Source organism: Carya illinoinensis, chromosome 8 (genome assembly GCF_018687715.1).
Source record: "Carya illinoinensis cultivar Pawnee chromosome 8, C.illinoinensisPawnee_v1, whole genome shotgun sequence".
In the NCBI taxonomy this organism is placed as follows: Eukaryota; Viridiplantae; Streptophyta; class Magnoliopsida; order Fagales; family Juglandaceae; genus Carya; species Carya illinoinensis.
Window position 1 is genome coordinate 9,175,310 of NC_056759.1, and position 13,795 is coordinate 9,189,104.

The window sequence follows — 13,795 nt, forward strand, 5'->3', positions numbered from 1 at the left end:
ATATAATCTTCTTTAATATATATAGAAAAGGAGACAAATATATGCACGAAGTGTATTTATTCTATAATTTTCATAAAATATTTTATTTTCTTTAAAAAATTATACGAGTAGTAATAATATATTGTATAAATAACATTAAGTATCGTTTGAACTCAGATGGTATATCTATCTATTTCCTGAGTTAAAAGAATAAGACACTATGAAAGGTAGGGGTGAAAAAATAAATCAAAAAACCGGTTCAACCAGCTCGATTCATAACCGGATTGGTTCAATTTTGGTTTAAATCGAATCTAACTCAATTCGGTTTTGATTTTCATCTGTTGAAAACTGATTTAGACCAAACTAAACCGGAATATCTATATACTAATTTTTTATATTATATTACATATATGTATATTATATGTTAATTAATATGATATAAAATTTTAATCTTATTATTCATGCCTATTAATTTTATAATATAACATTAATATAACAGGAAACTTTAATCTTAAAAAATGAATATTAAATTTACTTTTGATATATATATATATATATATTAAGGATACATATATTTTTGGTATAATAAAATATAATATATATTTATAAATAAATATTTACATATTTGATCATATATACTCAAATAAAAAGTGTATAAATTATATAAACTATAGTTAATTCAATACTATACTAGTATGTGTTTATTATTTTAAAATAATATACTTATACTATCATATAAATAGATTAATAGTTTAGTGCATGTAAAAATATCATAATGTTACTACCATACATAATCAAATATAGAAATAAATTAGACACTAGTATAATACCATGTAATTAGATACTGTAGTAAGTCCAGTATAAAAATAAATTAGACACTAGTAAAAAGTGAAAAAAAAAATAGAAAAATCAATTAAACCAAACCAAACTAAACCTAAATTAAAAAAATCAAATGTTTTCGATTCCAATTATGAATCGATCTGTATCAATTCTTAAATTTTTAAAATTGATTTATATCAATTTGATTTTAAAATATGTCTAAAATGAAACCGAAGTGAATGAAATACAACTCTTATAAAAGATAAATAATCATAATTACTATATTTCTAACATATGTAAAGTCTTTGAAATTCTGACCCAAATTCTAGACATACTCCTCTCTTTTAATCAAACTTAGAGGTTAATGTTTTTGAAAATGCATTTAATGTGGGAGTTCAATTAATATGAGTTGAACAAACTTTAAGCATGAATGCGAGGTCACGACTCACAATTTCTGGTAGGTTATATTTTTATTTTCTTCTTTATGCCATCATATGTTTTATACATGAGGAGATTCCATCCTTATTTCTCTTAAGGAAAAATTAAGGTGTTGCCAATTAATGTAATAGATCTTAACTATTTATGCCATAATTTGCGTCGAATCTTTTTGGTAGGCAAGAAAAAGACACAAGCAATGGACAAAATCACTTTTAATTATTCTTTGGGCTTGACTCTACTTTTGGTCGGAAATGTGGTTTTGTATTTTCTAAAAAAGAAAAAAAAATATCATTAGACCTCAGAAAAATTAATTTCTTTGCACGCTTCAGTCAAGACTGAAAAATCAGCATACTACTTGGTTTGGTTTGACGGATGACAAAGTCATCTCGTCTCATTTAAAGATTTAAATATTATTTAAATATAAATATTTTTTAATTTTTAACTTTTTTATTTAATTATTACAATATTTTCAAACTTTAAAATGAAATATAAAAAATAATTTAACTTTTTTAAATATCAAAATAAAAATAATATTATAACCCTCTTTTAACTTTATAATATTTTTATTTAACTTTTTCTATCTCTTTTATCAAAATTCCATAAAAACGTTAATTCAGACCATTTGACCACTATTAACAAATTATCTCAATAGTATTAATAGATTTTTCATCTTATCTCATCTTATTTGACTTAAATCAAATTTATAGAAATAAAAATAAAACTCTCTAAACTATTAAAATAAATAAATAAACACGGGTTGACATCTTATTCCGACATGCTGGTTGGTTTGGGCGATGAAGTATTCATACTTTACTATTATTTATTATTTTAACATTACTTTTAAACTACTTTTTATTATTTTGTACTACTATTCACTACTTTTTTATTAATTTTTTATTATTATTTACAGAGTAATTGAAATTACCTCACTACGCAAACACAACCGTAGCTAGATATCCAACCAGTGAATGTGATGGTCCGATCCTAGCAACAAGATAACAAGATTATTGATGAATTATTAAATCAACTCTACAAATAAAAATGTCTAAATTGGGGGAAAAAAAAAATGAAGGGTGGTATCTTAGTCCAAAACTGTTGGGTGGGAGCGGGTGGGGTGGTCCAACCACTCAATACTCTGGCAACAAGATGACGAGATTCACCCTACAACAAGATGGCATGGCCTCTCTCACTCTGTTTCCTCACTGTATCCTTAGAGCCTGCGACCTTTCCATATGCCACTTCACAATTTTATCAGGTAAAAAGCTGTCGAAGCCGAACCCTATTACTAATTTCATTGTTCTGGCACGAGACACAGCTTCACCTACAAAACATCCTGTGTTTTGGTACATGAACAATGAACAATTACATCAATATCAAGAAACGTGGCATATTATGTTGTTTATAGTAAAACTTTCGATTGTTAATGCAATCACAATAAGTTCTAGCATAATGGTAAATGACTTAATTCTCTGTGTAGAATGGCAAGTTGGTGCTTGAGAGTTGAGAGCCTAAATTAAGAGTTAGTCTACGTACAATCTCCATTTAAGAACTGTTCAGTGCTCACGCAAGTCTTTATAATTATCTTTAAAAAATTTTTAAAATTATAATAATAGACTTTCCAAAATAATATTTTTTTCTCCTTTTACCTCATATATCAATGAGTCTGCATATATCATATATAATATTTTTTAATTAAATTAATGATAGGTTTCTACCTAATGGAGGCCTCTAGATTATAGATTCATGAAGGATCCATCTATTTATTATAATACATTGGATAGAAGTTGGCAGAGGCCTCCAGGTTTAGCTGCCAAATTTGGATTTGAATCGGCTTAGAGTGTTAAAAATATAAACACAAAATACATCTCAAAGTATTTAAAGTTATATGAGAAAATTTCTTAAGCAGTACTAAATATTCAATAAATATTATAAGATTCACTTCATATTTATATTTCTCTCCTACTTTAAGGTCTGAATTTTAGTCAATAACTTTGGAGAATCTCAATTCTCAAACTCATACATAGACTATAAATAAATATATGTATATACATATATGTATATGTATGTATATATATGCATGTATTAAAGCCAAGAGGATGTATTATAATTTTATGGATAATGATACCCTTACTACTTCTCATTACTCCTTTACTATCCAAGCCTGCGTGGCTTTATTTTTCTTCTTTTTTGCTCTGCTTCTTCTTATTGCGCCCCTCTGCCTTCTACTTTGTTTAAGATTTGATTGAACCTTTTATAGTCCTTCCACTCTAAAAAACTCTTTCATTTTCCTTTGAAATTCAAAACCACAATCTCATTCTTTCATTTTCACACCTCTTCTCATATCAATATCAAACCCGATTTCGGCCCTCTCCCCCTCTCAATTGTGGCCCAATTTCTTTAGCCTATTTTTTAGTGTAATGCTGACTTGTTATTTGTTTCTTTCTTTGAGGGATTTTTGCAGTAAGTCATCAGTATTGCAAAGAGTGTGAATGGCAATCCGTTGGTAATCTTTTGATAGGAGCTGGATCTATCTCTTTTAAGTTTTTTCTTATAGGCTCAATGGGTTAAACTTGCATGTAGAAAGAAAGATATTGAGATGAAAAATACTTATTTTCACTTGCTTAATCATGGATTACAGACAAAGTTTTCGACTTTGATGATTATTGCAATTAAAAAAACCTAACAAGACCTCTTTAAATTGTTAAAGATGTTAAAAAGATATTAAAAAAAAAAATTAATCAAATGCACCAAGAGCACGCTCATGATGGGGGGCCCTAGCAATTTCTATTGTTAAATCCTTTTGCTAAAAACTAAAGTTGGGATCCCTTTAGGTCCGATCCAGAAGGTGAGTTTATGTATCACTACTTCTGGCTAATGGTCTTAAAAGACTACGCCTCGACACGCGTGTGCTCACATTTTAGACACCATTGCTCACGTTAATATAAGATTCTAAATCTTACATAGTCTTGCCACTTAGTGGTAGAGTCAGGAATTTATTTTAAGGGGAGCTAAATAAAATTAGAATAATATGTATAAAATATTTTTTATTTTATTTTTATATAATTTTTTTTACGATATATAATAATTTAATTGGAAGATTTACAATAAAAATAAAATATATTTAATACAACTTATGTATTAAAAAAGTATTTGATATGTCAAAAATAATATATCATTAAAATAATATAAAAACATTCATACAAATATATTAAACAAAAAAATATAGTGTTTAAAATTATAACTTACGTTTTTTTAAATAAACAAAATCATCAAGTATTAAATCTAAATCTAAATTCTTAACTATTTCTCTTTGAATATATGGAAAGATGTTAGAAATAATAATGGTTATAGTTATAATTTTTTTTAAAATTTTATTTATAATAAAAATATGTATTTTATTTTATATGAGATGTGTTTTATTTATTTTATTTTTATATCATATTAAATTTTATGAATGGACCAAAATAATTTTTAGAGAAGGGGTCAATACATGATAAATTAATATTATTTTATTAAATAAAAAAATTAAAAAATATATATATATATATATATATTTTCCAAATTTTTGTTGCAACTGGTTGTATATTTTAGACACCATTGCTCAAATAGACCTTACACATCGTATATTTTCCTGCTTTTGGCCTTTGGGAGGCTTTTATTGACAAGAAAAGCATGCATCATTACTCAGAGACCAATGCTGGATGACAAACGGGTTTGAAGCTAAGATGTTCATAATCGAATTCTTCAAAATCAAATGAATTCGATTATGAAAGATTGGCAGCTCTATTGCCAACATCAAATGAATTCGTTGGCAATCCACTAAGTGCATCCTCAATGAATTAGTTAAAGTAAAATGACACTTTTGATAAATATGAGAGGAATTTAACTTTTATCTATTCTATTCATATAAGATATTGGAATAACTATTTTTTTATTATATAATAATAAAATAATATAAGATGAATTTAGTTTTGACTATTCACATCAAATCTCTACATTAAATTATCCATTTATGAATAATTAATAATTAAAAAAATATTTAATTTTTTTAATTATTAATTTATTTAATTTTATCATATTTTACCATTCTACCTATTACATGTTAATTAATAATCATATTCTAATTAAATTTGTATTAAAAAATTAATTAGTAATCACATTCTAATTAAATTAAGTTAGTAATTAATAATTAATAATTAAAAAAATTCTACCTATTTCTCATCTAACCATATACATATATATTTTTTGCCATATTTCTTTTTTCAATTAACCATGCAGGCTGTATGGGGATGAAACAAATAAAATTTTCCATTAGCTAATTGATAAAATAACATTTCGTACAGCTACAATAGCAAGCAAATTTGGAAATTTTTTTAGTAGCTAAAGTCCAAATATTTAAATTTTGACTAATCCACTATAATGATATTTTGGGATCTAATAACTAAATGTAAAATAAATTTAACATTTGACTAATCCATCGAGGATGCATGCTCTTTAGATAGTGAGATGAGATAATTTTAAATAAAGTTAGATAAAATGTTATTAGAATATATTTTTTTAATATTATTATTATTTTAAATTTTGATAAAATTAAATTATTTATTATATTTTGTGTAAAAAATTTAAAAAATTATAATGATAAGACGTGTTAAGAGTATTTTTCAATCCAAACGGTACTAATATATGCAATCATGAATCATAAAACATCACTATATTCTCATGTTCACCTGTCCCATTTGTTCTTTAATTGATTAATATTACATATAATTATGGAATGTAAAAGCACCGTACAATCACTTTAAAAAAGAATAAGATCCACAATTAAAAAATTAATTTCTTTTTTAAGTGAGTCTTGTATTTTTTTTTTTTTTTCAAAAGAATTATACGATGCTTACGTATTCACGACTGCAACCATCATTTCTAGCAAATTAATCTGTTCTCAAACACGTTTATGAGGTGTCCAAAACATATTGTAAAGTATCAACTTAATACGATATAATGTAATGATCCAATTTACAGTAAGCCCCTTCGATACATTAGAAAGGGCCAAAAATTTCTGCCCAGAGAATATGAGATCTCATTCAATAAATTTTTACACTCAATCCGGGATATTACATAAAATCACCAAGACACTGGTGCAAATTCAAGGGAAGATATGCATGATCTCTAATGCCTCTTCAAGAGAACAGAGAAATAGTGAAGGACCTTGTCCAACAAGGCAATGATGCGCCTGAACAAAAATCCCCAAATATAGCAAACAAAGGGAACAAATATGGGACACAACTTCACATCCCTCGTTAAAAGGGACTTCTACAGCAATGTAAGGCCACCAGTACAAGAGAAGTTTAAACTTTAAAGACTATCAATCTAGTCCCATCTATATGTTATTCAGAAAAGAAAAAAATAAGTCCTATCTATATGCTTTAATATGACACTAGTTGGCATCTTGATTGGCAGTCAATTAACCAGGCTCAAGTAACTTCACTCAATGGGGAAAAAAATGATCATTAAAAGGTACCATTGCATGACCATTACTTTAGCATATATAGAAGATCTTGCTTCAGAGCTGGATTTCAGATTAGAGCAAGAAATGGGTATTAGGAAACACAAATGTTTCTTCTCAATAAGATAGATACCTGCAGCTCGTGTTTTGAAGCCAGGCTCTCAATATCATCCAAGATGCAGGTGTTGAATTTTCAGGAAAAAAAAAAAAAAAAAAAACCTAGAACTAATATGCACAAAACTCAGAATCACATTTAATACAATGGACCCAACAACAAACAGAAACACCAGAGACTATCTATACACCCAAAATGCAGGGACTAGACTACAAAAGAATCATATGTTGATTCTAAGTGATGATTTTTACACAGGCTTATTCCTACATGGCTGCTAGAAACCGATTCCAGAACCCATCAATCCATGATAGCCTGCTACTCATCCTAAGCAGAGGCGCTATACGAGGTTTTAAGTACACTAGGGTAAAGATCCCAAAGGAAGAGCAGTCCGCATCTTCCACATCCCCCCATTCTCCACCATCTGGAGCGACTCAAGACATTTGACTTCTCTGGTGAGCATGACTACGTATAACCTGCACAGCATGAAATTGATATAAGACCACCTGCACCATAAATACTTAAATTAGAAATAATTTGAGATATGAATTCTTGTAGTCTCAAACTGCAATTGGGCTGAAGAGAACCTCCTTCAAATCAAGGTATGAACCAGAAAATCAGAATCAGAATCTAATTAGAAAAGGCACAACCAAATCCACCACCCCCAAGTCATACATTCTATTTCTCCATTATAATTTATTTCATGTCAAAGAAAAAACTAACAAAAATAAACTTGAAATTTGTACCTCTAGAATGCAAAATATATAATTTGCAAGGCTAGATCCGAAGCCCGCCACTCAAGTAGCAGTTCCGCTGCTCTTAGTCCTGCTGCAATCTAAGGATACCTGAAGGAGAACAAGAGTCTCCAACAATAATATCATACAGGAAAGATAGGCAAGCTCAGGTGCAGTACCAAACCCCACAATGTGGCACTCACCTTGATCAATCCTCACCCAGCCGTTTGGTCTGAACCGCTACCTTGCATGTACTGAGGAGAAGGAGCAGGAACTATAAATTGGGGTTGCGGTGCAACAGGAGCTGCCATACCTGACAAAACAAATATACTTCCCAAGTCAGCTCTGCACAATGTGTTGATCTCGATAAGAAATTTACTAAGGAAGTTTTATGTTGAGTGTCTCTCTCCCTTTACGTGTGAGTGGAAGACTTGCTTTGTGGCATTGTTTTTAGCAAACGCTTCAACTTAAAAGGCAAAATAAAAGGTACACTCCTTTCCCAGATGTAACTAACCATACAACCTTTAATCATTCATCCTTCTCAACACGCATCTATTCATATTAAGTCTAATTAGAGTGGTTCCATCATCATTTACTCAGGACATAACTTTATCCCGAGTCTTTCTGAAACAGATTCCAATCAGACTCCCAAGATGACCAAAAAATCTCAATTCAGGTGTTTCACTACCTTTTGCATGCTTATTTCCCTATCTTATGGGCTGGTACTGATACATACACTACAATACAAGATATGGCAAATCATTTTATTGCTAATAAGTTTGAATATATTTGTTGAGCTGTGTGGTTTCTAGCGTAGAATGCCAAATTAAACATTAAAATCTGGACTTTATAACTGTTAGGTCCTTCAAGAAGGCTCGTGTAACGTAGAATTGTTGGAACTATCAGTAAACAATAACTTTGCATAGAAAAAAGTCCAAAGGTGTTCTTTCTAGAACATTCAGTGCATAAAGAAGGTGATGCTGTCACAGTACAATCCTATTTTCCAGGTGCAAGTAGCTATTGATGTTGTAAGCCATAGTTTTGAGGACAGAAACTACCTGTGGGATATGGTGACTGAATTGTAGGCATAGGTGAAGTTGCCATCGCACTAGCACTTGGTCCACCAAAATGTACTACCTGAGCACCCGGTACAGGATAACTGGGCACTGCCGTATAACCATGACCACCAGGAAGAGTTTGACCCAATTGTCCATAAGGATAAACAGCAGGGTTAACCGTCCCAGGTACTCCATATATCTGAAGGTAATGCTGACCAGCATAAGGGTTGTAAACACCCTGCAGTAAAAAATAGAACACAACAAATTATTACAAGAAAGTCGTGGTGAAATCGGGCAGTGTAACCATCATTAAATGCAGGTTTTGATTACTGCCACAATTTGGGAGCAATGCTGACCTGTGGGTAGACATATTCAGGTCCATATGTTTGATACCTGCAGGTTAAAACCAACATTGAAATTCTATAATTAGCACTAGGCCAGGGTTCTACATGCAAAAATTTTGATACAAATGAGTGATGCAGCTAGGACCCTTTCAGCGAATAACAGACAACCAACATACAACACCAATGACAAGACTGAAATGGCCCAGGTCTCCCAAGAAAATAAAAGGTTAAAGTGGCCCTGTCCTATCAAGAGCCATGTCATGCAGGCCTGAAGAATAAATCAATAAAATATTGAAACAAACAAGCCAGTATGTGGTCCTTGAGAAACAACCAACCCCTATCATGCCTGTCAAATAAGCAATGAGCTAGAACACATCATCTGAAGCTACCACAGTTTGCATTGCTTCAATTACCAATCATGCATATTACTGCACACTGGACGAAATCATGCACAAAGGAATGAATGTATTCTTATTTCCATTCATAAGTAAGGTCACATGTTGTGATTGGTAGGTAGCACACAATAGGAAACACAAAACATTAAGCACTTGCATACTTAATTGAGCAAAGTGGTGACAAATTATTTTAAGGTTGCTGAACCACAAATATGGGCTAACAAGCATATATTCAGCACAAGTCGAAAACATTCAGCTTCTAGGGCAAAGTGATCCAAGGGCAATCACATCATTCTATAATTAGTGATAACTGTGAGTGCATATGCACATAAACTATGTAAGAAACCACGCAAGATGAGTGAGGTATTACGTTTACTAAACATACTAAACACACCTCACAACAACTAGCCAAAAAAAGAAAATACAGCACTTTTCAGAGCTGACCCAACTTATTTACTTGTTCTCCAATGAGACATGGGAGCAAGGTTACTAGGCCAAGATAATGGAGGGGGGCGCCGTGCGGCGGTTTTTTTTTGGGGTGGGGAAGGAGGGGGGGGGGGGGGGGGGAGGGAATAAAAAAGCCATGCAACTATTAACCAAAGCATTTTTGTTCAAATATCAACTAATGCAATTTAATTTTTTTTTTTTTTTTTTAATTATGTCGGGAAACCTCTCCAAGGTAGGACCCATCCCTGCAGATTAAACCCCAATCCCGTGCCCCACACACTCGGGAGTTTCCTTACACGAACTGGTTAAATCACTGACTTTTCACCAGGGGTGTGGCCCTAAAGGATTGTTTGCACACATGAGGTGTTGAACCTTGAACCTTGAAGGGAGTGATACATCAGACCAAGGCCTTCACCACTTGGGCTAACCCCTTGGGGTTTAAAATTTAAATTTTACTTAACCTTCTATAAAAAGAAAAAAAATCAAAAAGAAAAAATGATACTTTTTTCTCTTAAGAGTTTGGATTTGAAACTACAACTACCCATCAAGTTGACAATTTGCTTTGAAATTCACAACTTACCCATATGGAGGATACATCAATCCATGTTGGTAGCTATAAGAAAGTGGATGCTGGTAGCCAAAATTTCCAACATAAGCTCCCCGGGCAACTTGCACACTTCCAGAATATGGAGTTGTTGGTCTCAAACGTCCTATAATATAAAATAAAAAATCGACCCATAGGAAATAAATAATATATAAGGAGGCTAATAGGAAAAGATGATTTAATGGGCTGAAAGTTAACTTAATTGAAATTAACAATCAAACTCGCTCAATTATATTAACTTTTTTTTTTTTATCACTAAATAAGAATTTTACTAATAAGACTAGCTCAATTATATTAAATTTTAGGCATTAGTTCACATGTTTCTCAATGAATTCATTTTCCACCAAAACAAAAAGACAAAAGAATAGGAAGAGCACCGTTATCACACTACTAGCTGCTACTTATTGCAAGTATAAGCACCTTAGAAAACGGCTTAAGGTTAAAATGGACAGAGTCCACCTTTAACAAGGCAAAACATATTGCATGTAATATTTGTTCTCCCAACAACACATCAATCGGCTCACCACAACCAAAAGGACCAAAAAATGACAGAACCCACCTGCATAGCTTGTTTGAAGAAAAAGTAAAAATTCAAGAACATCAACAGCCATGCAAAAAATGAATTATCAGTAAAAATATCATATTTCTGGAGAGCAGTATCTCAGCAGTGATACACAGAAATCAAACCATGGTAATAAATTATAACTTAAGCCGGGTGTAACAGAGAGGTCAGAGAAGGCTTTGGCACAAAAGCAATCAGTTTTGTGATGTTTCGAGCATACCAGATAACATATATAGTGTATAATCTTAAAAAAAATATACATAGAATGAAAGCACGAACAGGAAAATTATTAGATAAGTTCCGGCAAAAATTTCATACCATAAGGCATAGAAGGCCGAGGCCGCCCGAGTGAAGCCAAATTACAATTTGCCCGCCTGCCATCAATAATTGGAGTTGGATCAATGCAGGCTCTCCTAGCAGCCTCAGGTTCACGAAAAGTCACCTAAAACCCTCCATGTAAATATGAGTGAAAACCAAGTCATTTCAGAAGTCAAACAAGTACTCTCCCCATTTAGATGGCTCAATGTAAATGATGCAAACACCAATAAACTCAATCATACACATATTGATAGCTACAAACATCTAAAGTTTTCAAATTTCAAAGTAGCAAACAGACCGTTCTAATCAATTCTAAGATCATCAAAGAAGAACGATTATAATTGGCATCTCTACAATACCATGATACTCATTTTTTCCAAATGAAAGATAATATATACATATATATATAAGATAACGAAAAACACAAATTGAAAAGAATAAATACTCACAAAACCATAGCCTTTCGATCGACCAGTATTCTTATCAGTGATCACGACGGCCTCTAGAATCTCACCGAACTGCTCGAAATACCGCCGCATAGTTTCGCTCTGCGTCTCCCAGGCAAGTCCCCCAACAAAGACCTTGGTGAAGGTCGTATCACCAAAAGGGGAGTTCATGAACTGAAAGCCGGAACTCGAAGTCGGACCCGTAATCGGCTGGTACGCCATGAATGAAAATTTTCAACTCAGACAGAGAGAGAGAGCACCAATTCAAATTCACAGAGAAAAAAGACACCAAGAGTAAAAAGACGATATATTTAAGTGATACTACAGTCGACCCAGGAAACGCGAAGCCGCATATCAAAGGAAAAACCCTAGAAAAACCCTAGATATTGACGACGAGATATCCTAAGAATCCATATAGAACTTTTTAAAGAATCCAAGAAACAGAACACGGAGCTAATCTTAAATGAGAAGGGAATGATCAGACAGCACAGTAATGGAGGGAATAAGCCCTAAAAAATCAATGATAAAAGAAATTACAAAAAAAATAAATAAAAGTGGAAAGAAAAGGAAAACACATAAAAAGGAAACGCTAGAATAGAGGGGGTGGGGATGATGGGCCAAGAGGTCGGTGGTGGGATTGGATGGTGGAACATAGAAATAGCATGGGCTGGGCTCTGTTGATGAGCGGTAGCACCCAAAAAAATTTATAAAAAAAAAAAAAAACTGTAGAAGAATCTTTTAGAGTAGCCGTAGCAGCAGCGAAGTATTGGTACTGTAGAAGGAGGAGACACTGGGAAGTGGGAGACGAACGATGGATCCTGATTTTCTCCTACTTTTTTCTTTCGGTTTTCTCATCTTCTCGGCGAAGGAAGATAGTCATTTGATCTTGCACTGAAAGAGAAAAAGGAAAGGGAAAAGGAAAGAGAACGGGGGGAAAGGTAGGACCCACTTTTGTCTTTTGAGATTTCTGAAACATTAGCCGACAACAGCTCGGGAGAGGGTACAGAATGTGGGACCCAATCATGCTTTTTGGTTTTCCCCCTAACCTTTGAAAAATAAAAATAAAAAAACAAAACAAAAACCTTTGTAAAAATGGGTTATCCTCTGTGTCTCTGTCTCCCGTCTCAATCTAATAATAATCCGAGGGCTTTTGCTTTTGCACGTACTGATAAAAGGGTGTCCACCATATACAAACTACACCGGCACCGACCTAACACTGTAATCATCATATCCTGCTGTCTTTCCGTTCACAACCTTCTTTCTACCTTTCGATGCTTCGAATTTTTGTTTCATATTAACTTTTTATTTTTTGTTTTCATCTTCATTTAAGAAATATAAAAATAAATAAATAAATAAAAATAATTATTGATTAATGTTATCAAATTAAATATTATGTATTATTTTCCTTTTGATATATAATAAATTTATAACATTTAAAAAAATTATATTTATAGACTAACAATATTCTTACCCACTGGTTTGCGAAATTATTAGATTACTAATATTCTTAACAATTTCGTGCATTGGAATCTTTACTCATTTTTCATTGAGAATTGTCACATACAAAAAAACTTATATAAAAATAATTTTATAATTTAATATATCACGTCAAATTATATTAATTTATAAATTTATTTTTACGTAATCTTTTTATATTTAAAATATTTTCTTTCCTCATTTATTTGAAATCTAGATTATTCTTGGAGGAGCAAAATTCCATATGCAAAAGGATTCTATCTTTAGCAAAACTTATAAAAATTTTAAAACAAATGGGGTATCTTTTAAAAAAAAAAAACAAAAATGGGGTATCTATTTATTTAGGAGAATGGGAGATTATTATAAAAGAAAAAAATAATGATATACTTACAACTTATTTTACAATAAATTAATATAAATAGATCAATTAATTTATAAAATTACTATTTGTTTAATATAAAGTCAAAGAAGAGTTGGTAGGTAATCATTTTTAATAATTTCGGTAGTGTATATAATAGTCGTAGGGTAATACCGAATATACAGAATCAAAACCCGGCATT

General features: G+C 31.6%; 1 protein-coding gene across 3 annotated transcripts; it reads right to left on the bottom strand.

Annotated features, from left to right (window-relative positions):
- Positions 1-6,268: 6,268 nt before the first annotated feature.
- Positions 6,269-12,679, bottom strand: LOC122318854 (RNA-binding protein 24-A-like). Of its 3 annotated transcripts, none has more exons than XR_006244919.1 (8): positions 11,763-12,678; positions 11,314-11,437; positions 10,410-10,539; positions 9,000-9,036; positions 8,644-8,881; positions 7,789-7,898; positions 7,598-7,696; positions 6,269-7,357 (listed from the first exon to the last, which is right to left on the bottom strand). XR_006244919.1 is itself a non-coding variant. In XM_043136549.1 (7 exons), exons 1-6 carry the CDS (start codon positions 11,979-11,981, stop codon positions 7,801-7,803), a joined length of 846 nt encoding a protein of 281 aa, XP_042992483.1. In that variant the 5' UTR covers positions 11,982-12,679; the 3' UTR covers positions 6,269-7,327; positions 7,789-7,800. The 3 variants fall into 3 exon arrangements, 1 of the variants encoding a protein (XP_042992483.1); XR_006244918.1 differs by having other exon boundaries at positions 6,269-7,327; positions 11,763-12,677; XM_043136549.1 differs by lacking the exon at positions 7,598-7,696 and having other exon boundaries at positions 6,269-7,327; positions 11,763-12,679.
- Positions 12,680-13,795: the final 1,116 nt, after the last annotated feature.

Bases quoted from the DNA above. Each gene is read 5' to 3' on its own strand.
- LOC122318854 (XM_043136549.1), bottom strand. From the start codon at position 11,981: ATGGCGTACCAGCCGATTACGGGTCCGACTTCGAGTTCCGGCTTTCAG. The intron at 11,438-11,762 runs GTGAGTATTTAT...GGAGGGTTTTAG, and splicing joins GATCGAAAGGCTATGGTTTT to GTGACTTTTCGTGAACCTGA. The intron at 9,037-10,409 runs GTAAGTTGTGAA...TTTAACCTGCAG, and splicing joins TTGATGTATCCTCCATATGG to GTATCAAACATATGGACCTG.